Source organism: Microcaecilia unicolor, chromosome 1, assembly GCF_901765095.1.
Source record: "Microcaecilia unicolor chromosome 1, aMicUni1.1, whole genome shotgun sequence".
NCBI classification, from domain to species: domain Eukaryota; kingdom Metazoa; phylum Chordata; class Amphibia; order Gymnophiona; family Siphonopidae; genus Microcaecilia; species Microcaecilia unicolor.
Window position 1 is genome coordinate 378,494,871 of NC_044031.1, and position 20,307 is coordinate 378,515,177.

Genomic DNA, 20,307 nt, shown 5'->3' on the forward strand with positions numbered 1-20,307 from the left:
GCGATTAGGGCATTGCTGCTGCCTGACCAGATGAACACCAAAGTCGCTTCCTCTCAAATGCGTGAGAGGAGGGAGCTTTGGCGTGTGAGCTAGAGTTGGGTGCCCAATGCAGGTGTCACATGCAAAATACATCGGACTTATTATGTCTGAGAGTCTTCAGTGTTCCTTAACAGAGATGACAGCCCTCATGCTGCTTTTTGAGCTCTCTCTCCTTCCACCCTACATCTTCAGCCTGCTTTTATTTTCTTCACAGCCCTCCCTCCTCCCAACTCAACTCCCAGTTGTTTTTTTTTTTGTTCAGATTAGTTTTTTCACAGCTTTCCCTCTTGCCAACTCAGCTCCCATGTTGTTGTTTTTTTTTTTTTCAGCTTAGTATAGCTCTCCCTACTTCTCAGCCTGTTTTTTTTTTCACAGCCAGCCCTCCCTCCTCCCGGCGGAGTCCAGCTCCCATAACATTGTTTTGTTTTGTTTTCCAGCTTAGCTTTCATAGCTCTCCACCCTGCTTCTTTAGCCCCTACTTCTTTTTTTTTACAGCCCTCCTGAGTCCCAGCTCAGCTCCCACATTTTATTTTTTTTTAACATTTCACAACTGGTCAGATTGCTGCTGCCCTAAGACGGGGTAAACCTGACCAGGACATCTTCGGGTAGCTGGGCTGGGGGAGAGTAGTAGGAACTTGAGGCTTTGGAGTCAGAGGGAGATTTTTTTGGGGGGGGGGGGGGAGCTCTCAGCTTGACTGAAGGGAGCCTTGAAACTCCACACCAGGCAAGCTTGGCAGCATTTGGTAGGTCCTGGTGCATTGTGGGGAGGGGGGGGGGGAGATAATAGATTTGAGAAGCAAGTTAGTTTGTCACATGGCAGCCAGCTACTTAAGTTCTCCTCAATGCTGGGAGGTTCACATCAGTGTGAGGCAGCCAAGGAAAACTCCTCTAGTCCTCCTCCACTGGGCTCTGATGACTCACTGCACCCTCGTGCTGGACGGGAGAGCCAGTGCGCCTTATCTCAGCAACAGAGTGTCATGCACGGGAGATAGAGTATGCCTGTGCAATTAGGGAAAACTCAGCCTCCCTGAATGCATTAGAGGAGGGGGTTTTGGTGTGTGAGCAAGAAATTGGGGTCAAATCAGTGGTGTAGCCATAGGTGGGCCGGGGCCCACCCAGTTAGGGCTCAGGCCCACCCAACATTAGCACACATTTAGCAGTAGCTGTTGGAGATCCCAAACTTTGCCAACTGAATACTTCCTCTGATGGTAACAAAAGCGCTGCTCTTCATGATACTGGCACCTGCGTATGCCTGCTGCAGACTGTCAAGGTGGAGAGAAGCATTTTCCCACCAGATGAGATATTTTTTTGGTGTGGGGGGGGGGGGGGGGGGGGAGAACACCTGGTGCCCACCCACTTCTTGCCTAGGCCCACCCAGAATCTGCTATCTGGCTACACCTCTGGGTCAAATGCGTGTGACTTGGTAGGTCTCCCTTGATAACTTTCCCCCACCACCCAAATGGCCAAATTGTATCCATGTAAAAAAGAAAAAAGGCTGGGTTATGGGTGCCAGAAACTGTTCAGCACTAGTAAGCAACTTCTCTGCTAAATGGATAAGTGATGTGTTTAATTTAGGCCTGACAAACAGTGGTGTGCAGTGAGGGCCACAGCACTGTCCAACATGCTGTTTCACCTTTGATCCAGTTGGTCCCTTCCTTTGTCCGTAACAGAGCAGACAGCATGATTGGTGCAAAGCAGTGTTGCCAGATGGTGAAAAATTTTCCAGCCCCCAAAATAGCACAATATTAATATAAATATTAATGAGGTCGATATGAATATTAATATGGATGATATGAATATTAATAAGGTCAATATGAATATTAAGGTTATCATAATCATCAAAAGCAGCATAATCATAATCAGCAACAGCAGAATAATCATTATCATCAAAATCATAATTACTACAAATTCAGAATCCATGCATCCACCTACAAAAGGAGCAAGTTTCCACCACAAACCATCTCTCTTTCTTGATCTAGGCACAGGAAAAAAAGATTTTGCATGTTCCCAGGTTTCAATCTAAATCATGTTTAATGTGGGTTTATAAATGTTATAAATAAGTAAATAGATAGATAAAAACTCTGAATGTTGAGCACCTGATTTTCATACCATGATGCCTGTTTTAGTATCCCTTTACCAGGAGAAAAAAAATCTTATAACCATTCCCTCCAAATGACACACTGATTATGATTTATAACAAATTACTACTCTACCTATGAAAAGTTATTCTCTTATTATACTTCCTCTGTGCACATCCATATGCTGCACAAGCTGGCATGTTTGAAAATATAAGTGAGATTAAATAAAAATGCTACCAACAATAAAGCATGACATCGTGAATGCCGCAGCTGCAGCTCATAGCTGGGCTCTCTCCCCTCCGGCTCCCCCCCTCCTCCCGGACTCACTCACTGTGCCACTGTCCTGTCTTCTGCCTCTGTCCTCTCTGGTGGCAGCTGTGGGTGGATCCCCTCTCCTGATGATTTGCTTTCTGATTAAGAAAGCAGATCATGAGGGGACTTGCCACCAGAGCCAACACTGACCGATGTGTCTCCTGTGGCCTGCCTTGGGCCTCGCAGTCATCTTGCCTCTGCTCCATTCGTGCGGCCGCCATGCTTGGGGCACAGAGACCATGTGAAAGAGAAAAAAGGTGTTCCGAGTATGCCATGCCACTACAACTTAAACAGGGCCAGATCTCACCTCCTATTGGTCCAAAAAGGACCAATAGGAAGGCAAGCTGTAAAGAAGCAGCCAACCTGGGCCAAAAATAGCCCAAAAAGCCGCAACCTGCAGGTGTTCAAAAAAAGCCATGGGAAGGAGTTGTAAATAGCCCAATTTCATGGAATTGGCAACTTTAGTGCACAGGAGTAATCCTGCCTCACGGGGCCTTTAATGGATACGTTGAATCTCTAAACGTTTAAGGGGCCCTTTCAGATGTGCTCAGGATTCAGGGGGCTAGGATTGCCAACTGTCTGGATTTTTTCAGGATTCTAGAGTGGAGAGATGTGGTAGCCGTGTTATTCCACTTTTAAAGGTAATCAATAGAAATAAAAGAAAATAAAACAGAGAAAAGAAAATAAGATGATACCTTTTTTATTGGACTAACTTAATACATTTTTTTATTAGCTTTCGGAGGTAGCCCTTCAGGATTCTAAAAATGTGTACATTACCTGTCTCAGAGTCAGAAGGATGGCTACAGGGTTGCCAGGTAGAATTTTTTTTTCCAGCCCAATCCGGGCCAGAAACCAGCCCAAAACCCGCCCAAACACAAACCCCGCCCCTGACACCCCCACCCCCGCGTCACCGGCCCCGCCCCCGCCGTCACCGGCCCCGCCTCCCACGTCATCGGGCCCGCCTCCCCGTCATCAGCCCCGCCTCCCACGTCATCGGGCCCGCCTCCCCGTCATCAGCCCCGCCTCCCCGTCATCGGCCCCGCCTCCCACGTCATCGGCCCCGCCTCCCACGTCATCGGCCCCGCCCAAAACGTCACTAACCCCGCCCAAAAACGTCACTAACCCCGCCCCCCGCGGCCGAAAAAAATCAAAAAGCCGCCCAAAAAGCCGCCCGGAAGCTTAAAAAACCGCCCAAAAAACCGCAACCCGCCGCGGGCAAAAATTTCCCGCGGCGGGTCGCGGAAAACCGCCCAATTGGGCGGTAAAACCGCCCACCTGGCAACACTGGATGGCTAAGTGTGTGGATATTTTTCATAGTTTAGCCCACTTCAGCTCTCCAAATCCACCCCCCCCCCAACACTTCCACTCCCTTCCAGTACAGAGGCTGTGGTAGAATCCAGCCAGTGGAGGCTTCTAGTCATGACAGGAAGGATGGGCTGAGCTACAAGGGTGGGGGAAGCTGAGCTCTGCAGGAGTTTTAGGAGAAAACCAGTGAGTTTTCTGGGGCTGGGGGGGAAGGGGGAAGATTGTTGAAAAAGAGTAGGACTGAAGAATGGGGGGAATTGTGAAGGGCTTATTGTCAGCTGAGGAAAAGGACTGGCAGTAAATGCCAGAATTTTACATGATGGTGGACAGGGGGGGGGGGGGGGGGAGGCACTACCTGAATGAGCACATGAGCAGCAGGACACTAGAAAAGAGAGCTAGAAGGTGCATGCACTTGTGTATGTTTCTGTGTCTCTGGTGAGGACAGTCTGACATAAATAATGTTTCCCTTTAAAAATCTGGGTTGGAGTGAAGTTCAGTGAAGAGAAATTTTCAGCCCACGGAATTTACCCTATTAGCTATTAAATTACTTGGGCAAATCCCTTTGAACACTGTCCTACTGCTGCCTCCACTCTGCCTATATTCTTTCAGAAGCATAAAAAAGCTAATTTTGCTTTTTCCATTTGTAAACCTTTTTTTCACATATAAAGGCTCTGTAAATTTATATCTTGGACACATTGCCCTTAAATCCACTCCATTCTTGAATCTCTAGTTTATATTAGAGGCAATTGAGAGAGAACATGACTTGCCCAGCATCCCTGGTTTTCAGCCCACTGCTGCAGAGCTACCAAGTTATCCAAGTCCAGGAGGTAGACTTTTAGGTCAGTCCTATTTTTAAACTTACATCCTAATTCAGTGCTCTATTTGTAGTCCCTGATACCACCACTGAACATAACCGCCGAGGGGGGGGGGGGGGGGGGCAGGTGGGACAAAATTCCCCGGGCTCGGGCCTCCAAAGGGGGCCCGGCGCCGCAGTCCCACCCGCCGTCCGTCGTCGACCGTCTGGCACCGGGCCCGGCCCCCTGCATTTAAATCACAGCGCCTCTCACCTCCGTATGAAAGCACTGCAGGCAGCAGGAGAGCAGATCGCCTCCCTTCGGGCCTCCTTCCCTCCCTGTGTCCCGCCCTCCTCTGACGTAACTTCTGCAAGGGCGGGACACAAGGAGGGAAGGAGGGCCGAAAGGGAGGCGATCTGCTGCCCTGCTGCCTGCAGTGCTTTCACACGGAGGTGAGAGGCGCTGTGATTTCAATGCAGGGGGCCCGGCCCGGTGGCGGACGGAGGGGGGCGGATGGAGGGGGGAGAAGCGGCAGGGACCTGGGGGGGTGGAGGGGGGAGTGGCGGCGGCGGCGACCTCGGGGCAGGGGCGGGCCCCGGGGGCAGCCTTGCCCCGGGCCCAGCCCAGTCTTTCGGCGGCCCTGCCACTGAAATCAGCACTTTAGGTCCCAGCTCTTCAGCTGTAACCATTAAGCATGTGCTTGCATAGTCCCCATGCTATTATTATTATTATTTATAGCATTTGTATCCCACATTTTCCCACCTATTTGTGGACTCAGTGTGGCTTACAATACATAGTGAATAATGGAGATACATTTTGTTACAATTCAATTATGGGTTACATCATGAAGGGTTATGGGAGGCAAAATCAAAGTATCATTAGGAAAAGAGAACAGTGGAGTGTAACAATGGGAGAATGATAGGGCGATAGGACAATAATAAGAAACATTTGGGTATAGCGATTTAACCATAGGTAGAGTTCTAAGTGCGGTGAGGATATGGGGGAAGAGAATTCAGAAGAGAGTGTGTTGATGCACTTCTGTTAGTTTGTATGGACTTCATGCATTTTGATCCTTGCGATAAGTTTTATCAAAGAGATGAGTCTTCAATAGTTTGCGGAAGTCGGTTAATTCGTAGATCGTTTTCAGGTTGCGTGGTAGTGTATTCCAGAATCGCGTGCTCATATAAGAGAAGGTTGATGCGTGCAATACTTTGTATTTTATGCCTTTGCACTTAGGGAAGTGGAGGTTGAGGTGTGTTCGGGATGATCTTTTAGCATTTCTGGGTGGTAGGTCTATTAGATCAGACATGTATGCAGGGGCTTCACCGTGAATGATTTTGTGAACTAAGGTGCATACTTTAAAAGTTATACATTTCTTGAGTGGGAGCCAGTGTAGTTTCTCACGTAATGGTTGTGCACTTTCGTATTTTGGCTTTCCGAAGATGAGTCTGGTAGCTGTATTCTGGGCTGTTTGAAGTTTCCTCAGTATTTGCTCTTTGCAGCCTGTGTATAGTGAGTTGCAGTAGTCCAGATGGCTGAGTACGAGTGATTGCACTAGGCTGCGGAAGACAAATCTTGGAAAGAACGGTCTTATTCTTTTCAGTTTCCACATGGAGTAGAACATCTTTTTGGTTGTGTTGTTCGCGTGAGTCTCAAGTGTTAGGTGTCGGTCGATAGTGACTCCAAGGATTTTTAAAGTTTCTGAGATTGGCAGATTTAGTTTAGGTGTGTTGATGGCGCTAAATTTTTTCGTGTTGTATTGGGAGGTAAGTATGAGGCATTGAGTTTTTTCTGTGTTTAATTTCAGTCGAAATGCATCTGCCCAGGTGTTCATGATGTGTAGACTTTGGTTGATTTCGTTGGAGATTTCTTTAATGTCTTGCTTGAAAGGAATATATATTGTTACATCATCAGCGTATATGTATGGGTTAAGGTTATGGTTTGATAGAAGTTTTGCCAAGGGGATCATCATTAGATTGAAAATAGTTGGTGAGAGGGGGGATCCTTGTGGTACTCCACTATCAGGGGTCCATGCGTCGGACGTAGTTGAATTTGATGTGACCTGGTATGAGCGCAAGGTTAGGAACCCCTTGAACCAGTTTAGGACATTGCCTCCGATGCCAAAATATTCAAGTATGTGTAATAGGATTTCATGGTCAACCATATCAAAGGCACTTGACATGTCAAATTGTAGGAGGAGTATGTTGGTGCCGGTTGCAGTCATTTGTTTAAATTTGGTCATTAGGGTAATTAATATTGTTTCCGTGCTGTGATTTGTTCGAAATCCTGATTGGGCATCATGCAGTATTGAGAACTTGTCGAGATAGTTTGTGAGTTGTTTGGTTACCATTCCTTCGGTTATTTTGGTTATTAGAGGTATAGATGCTACTGGTCTGTAGTTAGTTATTTCGCTTGCGTTTTTCTTAGTGTCTTTGCTCACTCACAAACTATAACGTTATCATACCCATAACTAGGCTGTGTAGTTTTTGCTGCTACTTGTGGAGAGGTGAAATGATGGTGTGGGATGGGGTCCCTGGTGGGGGTGGTGGGGAGGGGGAACGGCATAAATATGTTTGCCTATGGAGCCAAACCAAGAAACACAGAGTTTGTGAGACTATGGGGCTCATTTTCAATGCACTTAGAGGGGAATAATCGAACGGCGCTGGCGAAATACATGGCCGGAGATGTATTTTGGCGGCGCCACAAACAGTTGGCCAGACCTGTATTTTCGAAAAAGATGGCCGGCCATCTTTTGTTTCGATAATACGGTTCCGGTCAGCCAAATGCATTGGATTTGGCCGGGGTTTGAGATGGCCGATATAACTTTCCATTATTGCTAAAAAACGAAGCCGGCCATCTCAAACCCCGGCCAAATTCAAGGCATTTGGCCATGGGAGGAGCCAGCATTTTTAGTGCACTGGCCCCCCTGACATGCCAGGACACCAACCAGCCACCCTAGGGGTCACTGCGGTGGACTTCAGAAAAGCTCCCACGTGCATAGCTCCCTTACTTTGGGAGCTGAGCCCCCCAAACCCACTACCCACAAATGTACTGCACCCACTAAAACTGCTCCAGGGACCTGCATACAGCCTCTAGGACTTATTGCTGCTGTATAACTTTGGCACACCAGTTCACACCTGAAGACTAATCTCTCTGAAAACGTCCTTTCTTGAAATAACCACGTTTACTCACAGTTAACTGCAGATCAGAGGTTGTGCCCCACTGGCAAAGAGTCCCCTGGTACTAAGATTAGCATTAGGTCAGAGCTGGCACAATGGTGTACAATGCCCTCTTTCAGCACCATTCAAGGTAAGAACTACGTTCTCTGATGTGGGTAACACAGGAAAGGGATCTAAAACTGCCTTACAAAAATGGCCACTACCGCATGGAGTACAACAGGAAACGAAACAGGGCACACTCTGACCCAGTAAGCAGGGGGAAAAGCAGAGCCTACCAACTACCAATACCTATACCCCCCACAATGCATTGCTGATGTGACTCTGCAGTGCAAATAACAGAAAAGGTGCCACACTCACCCCAGAGCCACATCACAAGCAGGCAAAAGCTGTCAGAGGACAGAACACATTCTGCGTCATGGAGGTGGGTTCGGCATTTGAGGCTGGCATAGAGGCTGGCAAAAAAATATTTGTAACCTGTTTTTTATGCTGGGAGGGGGTTGGTGACCACTGGGGGAGTACGGGGAGGTCATCCCCGATTCATTCCGGTGGTCATGTGGTCAGTTCGGCCACCTTTTTGAAGCTTGGACCTGAAAAAAAAGGGACCAAGTAAAAGCGGCCAAATGCTCTTCATCGCCGGGTTTTTTTTCCATTATGGGCTAAAGCCGGCCATTTCGTAATCCCGCCCATGCCCGCCCATGCCCCGCCTTCGCATCGCTGCCAACACGCCCCCTTGAACTTTCGCCGGCTCTGCGACGGGAAAGCGACGATGGTGTCAAAATAACGGCTTTCGATTATCTCGATTTGGCCGCTTTTGCGAGATCGCCGGTGATCTCCCGATTTGTGGCGGAAGATGGCCGGCGATCACATTCGAAAATGAGCTGGTTAGTAACCTATGGAACTTTGTAAGTCTATAAATGTCCCTTCTCCCCCCTCCCTCCAAGTTTGTCAGTGGTCTCCTGCCACCTCTTTCTACTGCTGGTATGCTATTTCTTTAGGTTCATATAGCCCAGTGCCCCCACCATTTCTACCTCCTGTGGCATATAAAGGGGTAATAATACTTTTAATTTTTCTGAGGAATGGGAACAGTGCTACTCGTCAATCTATGTATAACTTTCGGAACAGTGATGGTGATACAGAACTTATGTTTCTTTGAACCAAGATAGAAGTCAAAAGGAGAAGTGGCAAATGTTATAAGTGACTCTCAGAAAGAGACCAAGACGTGACATTGTTCAGCGCAAACAGTGAGTACATTAACCTTAGTTAAGGGTACGCATTGCACAAACGTTTAGCACATCTACTAAATCCCCTGCTCAGTGGCGTTCCTAGGGGGAGGCAGTGGGTGCAGTCCGCCCCGGGTGCACGCCACTGAGGAGGTGCCATGCGCCTGTCTGCTCCGCTCGTTCAGTGCTCCCTCTGCCCAGGAACAGGTTACTTCCTGTTCCAGGGCAGAGGGAGCATGGAACGAGCGAAGCCGACGGGCGCGGGGCACCCCCCCAGCAGGTAGAAATGCACCCGGGGGGGGGGGGTCATTTTGCCAGGGGGGAAGAGGTGTCGTTTCGCCGGGGGGGGAGGGCGCTGCACCCGAGGGGGGGGGGCGCATCGGTGATCCGCCCCGGGTGTCAGCTGCCCTAGGAACGCCACTGCCCCTGCTATAAATGTCATTGCACGCCACTGCTGACAAATAACAGGCCTTAGTTATACAGATAGCGGGAGCACAGTCACAGCTTAGACAGAGATTCAGCAGTACTTATCAAACAGATAGTGCCACTCAAACATATGTATAAAGTTAAGTCCAGGGCCAACATTTGACTTTATATGACAGCGTCTCTGGCTGAACTTCAGGCCCTTATTTGTTCCAAGAGATTGATATTAATGTAAAAAGGTGAAAACTATAAACACCAACTCTCTTCTGTAACATTTTTCCTCTCAGGTGAGGTGAGTCAAGCTATTCAAGATTCTTGTCCGTATGCCTAGGAGGTTAGCCTCCTTTAATGGGTTTTTGCCAACTCCCAGTGGTGTGTTGTTTTGACACATTGGGTTAAAAGAGGGAACTTTGTTAAAGTATTTTTTTCTCCTGGAGATATCTCTTTAGGGTCCACTGGGTATTAAGAGCACATTTTCTCTATATTCCAGCTGACTCTTCTTTTAAAATCTCTGCTTTTTTTTTTTACTTCCCTTCACTTGCACCCGGCAGTGTCCAGTGGTTATCAAAGATCGCAGTAGGGATGCAGTTGCCAGCATGGGAGTGCTGTAGCACGAGGAGGGAGAGGTTTAAAAATAATCAGGTGCTCTTTATTGTCTGCATTACTGCACCACAATTCATGGCTCCATTTCCCTTTGCTGTTATCGGAGAATCTAAAAATCCAATTGGCAGTGGGATGACTAGAATAAATTTAGGGATCACTGCAACAGAGAGGCAAATATAGTCAACCAGTGAAAACTACGTGCAGCTGTTCTGTGCACATCCAAAGACATCTAGTATATGAATTTTAAAAAGAGGTAATTTAATAGAGAATTTCAGATTAGCAAGAAAAAGCCAAGAATGGGAACTTAGAATAACAGTATCATACCTGGGAATAAATTTGCTCGCAGACAGTGCCCAAGTTCATAGTATCGTGCATGAGGAGAATTTCCCATCAGGCCCCCTTTTATATGGAAGTCTGGGATGACGATGAAAGGCTCTTGCCTTGTGGTTTCTGCCTCCAGCTGAGCCTGTGACATCTGAAAACCACAGAAGAGAAATTTATGAACTCTTTCATAATACACCTAGAATTGCACTGCCTAACCATAAGAAACATACCCCAGAACCAAGTCTTTACCCCAGCCTAAGAAAAACACTGCCTAAAACTGAGCCTGACTAAAGTTACTCAACAACTACAGGGACTCGGAGGAGCATAACTCTTTTCCTAAATCATTTATGATGTTATCATACACAATCCACATAAATTACTTAGCGAGAAAGTAGCAACAAAAGAGATACTTTACAACACACTTATCAGGGAAATTGAAGCAAACTTGAGCCCCAAATTGAAAGACAGTTGGGGGGGGGGGGGTCTTTTACTAAAGACTAGCTTGAGTTATCTGCAGCAGGGCCAATTTTGTTCCTTTGAGCCCTGCTGTAGATAACTTGAGCTAATCTTTAGTAAAAAACCGCCTAGGCCCAAGTAAAATAAATTATTTTCTCCTCTTTGAAGTTGATCTGGTGACATCAGGAAAAAAAATGTTAGAATCAGCTACAAAATCAATCAATGGGATGAAGACGAAGAACCAAAAATTCAAAAAAACAATACTAAATCTGTCTCCCCCCCCCCCCCCCCCCCAAATTAAGAAGTCACTCAACTGGTATAAGAACATAAGAATCACTATACTTGGTCAGACCATTAGTGCATCTAGCCCAGTATCCTGCTTCCAGCAGTGGCCCATCCAGGTCACAAGTACCTGGCAGAAACCCAATTAGTAGCACCATTCCATGTTACCATTCCCAGGGCAAGCAGTGGCTTCCCCCATGTCCATCTCAATAACAGACTATGGACATTTCCTCCAGGAAAGTTGTCCAAACCTTATGTAAATCCAGATACACAAATCGCCATTACCACATCCTCCGGCAACGAGTTCCAGAGCTTAACTATTCTTTGAGTGAAAAAATATTTCCTCCTATTCGTTTTAAAAGTATTTACATGTAACTTCATTAAGTGTCCCATGGTCTTTGTACTTTTTGAATGAGTGAAAAATCGATTCACCTCCACACCCTCCACACCACTCAGAATTTTGTAGACCTCAATCATATCCCCCCTCATCCATCTCTTTCCTAATCTGAAGAGCCCTAACCTCTTTAGCCTTTCCTCATATAGGAGGAGTACCATCCTCTCTATCATTTTGGTTGCTCTTCTTTGAACCTTTTCTAATTCCGCTATATCTTTTTTAGATACTGCGGCCAGAATTGAACACAATACTCAAGGTGAGGTTGCACCATAGAGCAATATAGAGGCATTATAGTATTTTTGGTCTTATTTTGCATCCCTTTCCTAATAATTCCTAGTATCCTGTTTGCTTTTTTGGCCACCACCGCACACTGGGAAGAACATTTCAGCGTATTTTCTAAAATGACACTTTGGTCTTTTTCTTAAGTGCTGAGTCCTAAAATGGACCCTAGCATCAGACAGCTATGATTTGGATTATTCTTCCCAATGTGCATCACTTTGCATTTGTCTACATTAAATTTCATCTGCCATTTGGATGCCTAGTGTTCCAGTTTCCTAAGGTCTTCCTGCAATTTTTCACAATCTGCATGCGTTTTGACAACTTTGAATAGGTTCATGTCATCTGCAAATTTAATCACATCAATTGCCGTTCTGATTTCCAGATCATTTAGAAATATGTTAAATAGCACTGGTCCCAGTACAGATCCCTGCAGCACTCCACTAATTTACCCTCCTCCATTGAGAAAAATGGCCATTTAACCCTACCCTCTGTTTTCTGTCCAATAACCAATTCTTAATCCACAGAAGGACATTGCCTCCTATCCCATGACTCCTGAATTTTTTAGGAGTCTCTCATGAAGTACTTTGTCAAAAGCTTTCTGAAAATCTAGATACACTACATCAACCGGTTCATCTTTATTGACATGTTTATTCACACCTTCAAAGAAATGAAGCAAATTTGTGAGGCAAGACCTCACTTGGCTGAATCCATGCTGACTTTGTCCCATTAAGCCATGTTTGTCTACGTGTTCTGTAATTTTATTCTGTATAATAGTTTCTACTGTTTTGCCCGACACTGATCAGGCTTGCCGGTCTGTAATTTCCCGGATCACCCCTGGAACCTTTTTTTAAAAAAATCGGCATCACATTGGCCACCCTCCAGTCTTCGGGTACTATGGATGATTTTAATGACAGGTTACAGATCACTAGCAGCAAATCAGCAATTTTATGTTTGAGTTCTTTCAAAACCCTGGGGTGTGTACTATCCAGTCCAAGTGATTTATCACTCTAACTTGTCAATTTGACTCAGTACATCTTCCAAGTTTACCAAGATTTCTTTCACTTCCTCTGCATCCGTCACCCCTGAAATTAATTTGTGGTATAGGTAGATCTCTTACATCTTCTTCCGTAAAGACCAAAGCAAAGAATTAATTCAATCTCTCTGCTATGGCCTTGTCCTCCCTGAGTGCTCCCTTTGCTCCTTCCTGATCTAAAGGTCCTACAGATTCCCTTGCAGGATTCCTGCTTCTAATATACCTGAAAAAAGTGTTACTATGAGTTGTTTTCTCCATGGCAAGTTTTTCTTCATATTCTCTTTTAGCCTTCTTTATCAATGCTTTGCGTCTGGCTTGACAGTGCTTACACTGTTTCTTATTTTCTTCATTCAGATCCTTTTTCCATTTTTTGAAGGATGTTCTTTTGGGCTCTAATAGCCTCTTTCACCTCACCTTTTAACCATTCTTGCTGTTGTTTGCTCTTTTTTCTACCTTTGTTAATACATGGAATACATCTAGTCTGGGCTTCCATGATGATATTTTTAAACAACATCCATGCCTGATTTAGAGTCCTAACCTTTGCGGCCGATCCTTCCAGCTCCTTTTTAACCATTTTGTGATAGTCACCCTTTCAAAAATTTAAAGCTGCTACAGTATAATCAATTAGATCTCTAGATCTTCTAAAACATTATTACAGCAAGAGATGAAAAATGGTGGCAGGAAAAAGCCTCAAAGAGCTGCAGGTCTAGCAACCTTCAGAACTATAACTCTTCATCATTGGCATAAAAAGCCTTCCAGCATAAACATCTCTTTATTCTCCCACAGTATCCAGTAGTGCAAGAACAAACTAAACAAGCTCAAAGAAGCTGAATGGGATACAGTTATCTCTATAGTGTCAATGCTGTAACAGTCAAGATGTCATCAAGCCTCCTTTGGCAAATATTCTGCACAAGTCTCATGACCAACGGTGGCCAGTGGTCAATAAATCTGGAGCTACAAATAAAGAAGTAAAGCAGCTCAATGTCTAACATAAGAAACAATGTGTATATCCTTAACTCTGTTGACATACTTTTTTTATTGCCAAAAAACTGGCTGTTTTCTAACGGCTCTCACAGTTAACATTGGGACGTTTTGACTGCCCTACCAGTTTTTGGTAGTTCTTCAATTAGATTTGCATTCAGTCAGAGGAGGAATCTGGAAGAGTTTTTATGTTCATCTGAATTGCCCATTAATGAAGAGGAGTATGAATATGGAGCTGTACCAGTGGGTCATAAGAAGTGTGGGGAATGTGCAATGTGTGATGTAATGATTGAGACAGATGAGTTTATTAATCCAATAACCAATAATATTTACGTACTGAAGATGAGTGTTTCTTGTAAAACTAACCATGATGTTTGCTGCTTGATATGTCCTTGTAAGAAATTGTATGTAGGACAGACCACTAGAAGACTGTCGATTTGATTGACAGAAAACAATAGCACAATAAGAACGCAGATGACACTGCCGTTGGCTGCACATTGTATTCAGCAGTGGCATGCTTTTGAAATTTTGCAATGAATAGTGCTTCAATGAAAACATGAAAAAGGACCTGCGGAAGCTAGAAGAATGGTCTAAGGCTTGGCAATTAAAATTCAATGCGAAGAAATGCAAAGTGATGCACTTAGGGAGTAGAAACCCAAGAGAGACTTATGTGTTAGGCGGTGAGAGTCTGATATGTACTGAGGGGGGAGAGAGATCTTGGGGTGATAGTATCCGAGGATCTGAAGGTGATGAAACAGTGTGACAAGGCGGTGACTGTAGCCAGAAGGTTGCTAGGCTGTATACAGAGAGGTGTGACCAGCAGAAGAAAGGAAGTGTTGATGCCCCTGTACAAGTCGTTGGTGAGGCCCCACCTGGAGTATTGTGTTCAGTTTTGGAGGCTGTACCTTGCTAAGGATGTTAAAAAAATTGAAGCGGTGCAAAGAAAAGCTACGAGATTGGTATGGGATTTGCGTTCCAAGACGTATGAGGAGAGACTTGTTGACCTGAACATGTATACCCTGGAGGAAAGGAGGAACAGGGGTGATATGATACAGACGTTCAAATATTTGAAAGGTATTAATCCGCAAACAAATCTTTTCCAGAGATGGAAAGGCGGAAGAACGAGAGGACATGAAATGAGATTGAAGGGGGGCAGACTCAAAAAAGATGTCAGGAAGTATTTTTTCACAGAGAGAGTGGTGGATGCTTGGAATGCCCTCCCGCGGGAGGTGGTGGAGATGAAAACGGTAACGGAATTCAAACATGCGTGGGATATACATAAAGGAATCCTGTGCAGAAGGAATGGATCCTCAGGAGCTTAGCCGAAATTGGGTGGTGGAGCCAGTGGGGGGAAGAGGGGTTGGTGGTTGGGAGGCGAGGATAGTGGTGGGCAGACTTATACGGTCTGTGCCAGAGCCAGTGGTGGGAGGTGGGACTGGTGGTGGGGAGGCGGGGAATAGTGCTGGGCAGACTTATGTGGTCTGTGCCAGAGCCAGTGGTGGGAGGTGGGGCTGGTGGTTGGGAGAAGGGGATAGTGCTGGGCAGACTTATATGGTCTGTGCCCTGAAAAAGACAGGTACAAATCAAGGTAAGGTATACACATATGAGTTTATCTTGTTGGGCAGACTGGATGGACCTTACAGGTCTTTTTCTGCCGTCATCTACTATGTTACTATGTTACCTCTTCAGAGAAGAAGAAACAGACAAAAGATTCTGTTACCCCAAGATCAGAGGTGGATCTTCTGGATTTTTGGGATACCTTCTGTCCTTGTTTACCGAATGGAGCAGTCCATTGCTTCTGATTAGATATTGGCAAGACAGGTGTCTGATGTCATCTGTTAAAGAGAAGGGGGCCATTTTGAGTTAATTGTGAGAGCCATTAGAAAGCATCTGGTTTTTTAGTCTGCCTTAGACCACCAAAAATAGGGGGGGAGGTGAAAGCAAGGATAAGGAGATCCATTTAAGGCACAAATTAAAAGAAAAGCACTAACATGATACATTTGCAACTATAATCTATATTAAACCAAATTCTATTCGAAGTTTTTTATCATATCAATGAAAGCCTTAAGTTGCTCTGGGATAAAGAAAACATATTTTAGTCCCACCAAGACTGATCACACATTTGCATGGATATGCAAGAAGAAAAGTTGCTCCAAGATTTTTAGTTTCTTGTTGTAATGCCAAAAACACCTTCCTTCTCTCTTCCGTAGCCTTTGTAATGTCTGGATAAATCCAGATTTTCTGACCACAGAATAATGCTTGTGAATTAAAAAAAAAAAAAGCTTCATTACTAAGTTCAGATCTTGTTCAAACACAAAACTGACCAAAAAAATGAATATGGATACTTTGAGATACTTCAGTCATTGAGTCTTCTAATATCGCAGAGATATTATTTAAGTCCATTTGGACATTCTGACCACTTTGAACTGCCACCACACCTTCAGAATCTTTCGAGGCAATAGACAAATAGTACACTCTATTTAAAAGTGGAATAGGGGCTGCAACGTTGTCCGAAGTGGAGGGTCTTGTGTAGGGCAGCATGGAGGAGCAGCTGCCTCTTTGGGACACGATGTTACTCTTTGTCCTCCGGAACTAATTATCCACCATGCCCGGCAACGTCGTTGGCGTTCTCAGCAGGGTCAAAGAGATCGGAAGCAGCAGCTGACCTGAGATGTTATGCGGTGATCGATCAGTGAAGGAGCAACGGCCGAAGTGTCTGTGTCCCGCCACAGTGGTGATGATGGATAGCCTATAGAAGCTCCTCCAGGATTTGAAAGTTACTACTTCTAAGACATCTCCGAGGTAACTGTATTAGTTTTTTTTTTAATCATTTATTTATAATTTTTCATTTTACAAGGGTCACTTGCAAACAGTAATACAGAGATGATTGCACATTTATACAATATAAGAAGAAAACAATCCCAACTAGATATATGGATTATATATAATCTTTCTCTTTCTTAGACCACAAAGTGAAGAAAAATAGAGAGAGTGAAATAAGACAAGGAGATCAATTAAACAGTAAACAGAAAAAAGAAAACATGGTATTAACCTGATTATCCCCAGATATTACTCATCTAATTCATTATTCCACATTGATCATCTGGTTGGCTTCCTCAAGACCAGTGCAATTTTTCTAGCAAAAAAGGTACCGGTATTCAAATGCCAGGCTACCCTTCAGGGGTGGGGTGATCACTGAGGGACTCACTCCACAATAGCCAGGCCCCCTGCAACCAGTCACAGAATCTATGACAAGGCAGAATTGGTGTCTTGAGCCTGAGCTCTTTCATTAAAACTTGTGGTCCATGGGTCAATTTTAGCAGACACTGGAAAAGGTGCCGGTACTCGGTACCCTCGAGTACCCCCTCAAAAAAAGCCCTGCTCAAGACCAAATACGACGTACAGTCAATTCATTTAATTGAGAACATACTTATTATCCAGGTTTTAGTTAGAAATAATACATCTGATTACATTCTCTCTCTTTTAAAAACCAGAAATTATTTAAACGATACATATACTGAAGTCTCTAATTCAAATCCCACTGATTAAAGCAATCCCAGTTTTCACAGGCTTCACTCCTTTTGAAGTAACTATTTTGAAGGAAATATTTCTGAGGAAAACTTTAGGAGTCATAACTGGAACTCTGGGAAAAACAATAATCTCGACATTAATCATCCACAAAAACATCCACCTTATTATTCAAAGTTTCTGGTTCATTATCATTTTCAAGATCATAACCACTTCTTGCTTGTATAGAACTTCATCTATCATATCAATTTTTTCACTCTCAGAGGGTTCAGTCAAATTGTCCATGCAACTCTCCAATAAGATCATATCTGAAACAAAGTTATTTACTACGGCCGTTAGGTCCCGAAGTGTCACAAGACACGAAGCGCCTTCCAGATGGTATTCAATGTAACCTCCACGGAAGCCAAAAACTCCAAGTGATTTCTCTTGAGGTGTTTAGGAGTGGTTCCGCCGATTTGCGTTCTGCTGTAAACGTCCTCTGTTTCAGCATATGTCTCTAACTCACTCCTCCACTCCTTTGGACATGGTGGTTGAATAATTCGGGAGTGATGGAGTTGTTTTTCCAGGTCCAAGAGCGTCGACGCGCCTTCACCAGCGCTAATCAAAAGACTCACCAACCCTTTCATCTGTGGGCAGTTCGATGCGCATCGGTCCCGCACTTGCTGCTCAGGGGACAAAACGCTGGCCATCAATGGCTGACCACCAGTTAAGGAAAATGCAATTGCAGAGAGGAAATTTACATAAAGAAGACAAAACCTCAGAGGGCAGCTGGGCCGTTGGGCATACGAACTCCAGGTCACCATCTCACCACTCTCCCAGTTTGGGACACTCTTTGTCTGGTTTCTCCTCAGAGACCTGTCTGATATGGGTAACCCTTCAACATAGCCCTCTGAGTCATTGAAACACAGAAGCCCCTCCACCACTACAAGGTGGTGTCCCTTTGGAGGGGCCGTATTAGTTTCTAAAGTGGATTTATTAACTGCAACAAGAGAGGGAATTTAAAAGGACCACTCTGGTCAGATACAGCAAACTCAAGAGAAAATGAAAACTATTCAATATTTTCAGTCTGCTGTGGTCAAGGACAAATTGTTGGTTCAGAGGAAGATAGAACAAATAGAAAACTTCAGTAAAATTTCAATAAGAGATTTAGGGCCCTGTTTACTAAGCTGTGCTAGCGTTTTTAGTGCTCGCTAAAATTAGCGCACGGTAAACGCTAGAGACACCCATAGGAATATATGGTGGTCTTTAGTGTTTAGCACATGCTAATGTTTAGCATGCGCTAAAAACGATAGTGTGCCCTTAGCACTGCTTAGTAAACAGGGCTCTCAATCTTTGTGTGTTAACTTTTCCTGTATACCTTCTATGCCTCCCCTTGACTTGTTTAAGAAGCATCTTTTGGAAATTTTAAAAATGCCTCAATCTTCTACTTTTTTTTTTTTTTATAGAATGCTAGCTCAAGTCACAGAAAACATGTTTATATTTAAGGCACAATCACTTCCACCAGCCCTATAGCTGGGATAAATGCCTGTATCTACATGTTAACCAGAATGCCCCTAAGTTAATAGACTACTATAATTTGCATGCTTATTTACATGCTCTGCCCACACTCTGCCTAAACCCCACCCATGCACATGACCAGTGGCAAAGTATATGCCATCAAATCATGGTGTGTGCTTTTCCGCTAGTCAGTATTCTATAAGAAGCCATTTGTGCACATAAATGGCCACGTATGCATGTAAATGTAGGGAAAGGGTTGCACGGAGCAGAAGTTCTCCTCAAGAAATGCTAGGGTCAGATGATCTGTCAATCAAGGAAGGGACAGAGAGGCCAGCAGACCGGTGGTGTTTCTAGACAGGAGAATTTGGGGCAGCAATAAGAGGGCAAGCCAAAGTGACATTTTCACACATCATGACCACCACCACATCTTAACCCCTCCCGCTGTTTTTAAATTAGTTATAAAAATCAGTACTTAAAAATCTTAAGTGCATTCTAAGTATAAGGAAATCTCACCCTCCCCGCACCCCCATTTGTGAACTTGGGCAAGTCACTTTACCTTCCATTGCCTCAGGTACAAACTTAGGGTCGTGTTTACTAAGGTGCGCTAGCATTTTTAGTGCATGCTAATACTAGAGACACCCATAGGAATATATGGGTGTCTTTAGCATTAGCGTGCACTAATTTTGAGCGCACACTAAAAACACTAGCGTGCCTACAGTGCGGCTTAGTAAACTCAAACTTAAATTTATGTGAACTACATTGGATGCTGACCACATAAGCTCTTTGTTTTTGTGGCCTCTAAGTGTTTGGATTTTTTTATAATAAGTTGATATATGGCTCACATATATTCGTTTAACATGAGGATGTCTGGGGCATTCCAACAACAGGGTTTAAATTTATCTAGAGAATGGTCATATTGAAGTGATGCCCTAATCAAGTTATCCATATAAGTGAACCAAATAAATATCAGTCCTAACTTCCTATAGATAACTTATCCATATAGACCGGTAAGTCTGATGTTGGTGCCGGGCAAAACAGTGGAGATTATTATAAATGATAAAATTACTGAACATTAACATAGGCATGGATTAATGAGACAAAGAGGGGCATAATTGAACGTTGCCAGCGAAATAGATCGCCGGCGATCTATTTTGGCGGCGGCGCAACAGCTGGCCGGAACCGTATTTTCAAAAAAGATGGCCGGCCATCTTTTTTTTCGATAATACGGTTTAGCCCGGCCAAATGCCTGAGTTTGCCGGGGTTGAGATCTCCGGTTTTGTTTTTCAGCGATAATAGAAAAAACTGCCAGCCATCTCAAACCCGGCAAAATGCAAGGCATTTGGTCATGGGAGGAGCCAGCACACCAACTGGGCACCTTAGGGGTCAGTGTGGTGGACTTCAGAAAAAGCTCCCACATGCATAGCTCCCTTACTTTGGGTGCTGAGCCCCCCAAACCCCCCTCCCCAAAACCCACTACCCACAAATGTACAACACTACCGTAGCTCTTAGGGGTGAAGGGGGCAACTACATGTGGGTACAGTGGATTTTGGAGGGCTCCCATTTACCAGCACAAGTGTTAC

General features: G+C 44.6%; 1 protein-coding gene across 1 annotated transcript in view; it reads right to left on the minus strand.

Annotated features, from left to right (window-relative positions):
- Positions 1-20,307, minus strand: part of TEX33 (testis expressed 33) — a 140,533-nt gene that overhangs the window by 51,164 nt on the left and 69,062 nt on the right. Inside the window, exon 5 of the mRNA XM_030190069.1 lies at positions 10,278-10,428. Coding sequence (XP_030045929.1) covers positions 10,278-10,428 — 151 coding nt within the window. The remainder of the gene's footprint in view (positions 1-10,277; positions 10,429-20,307) is intronic.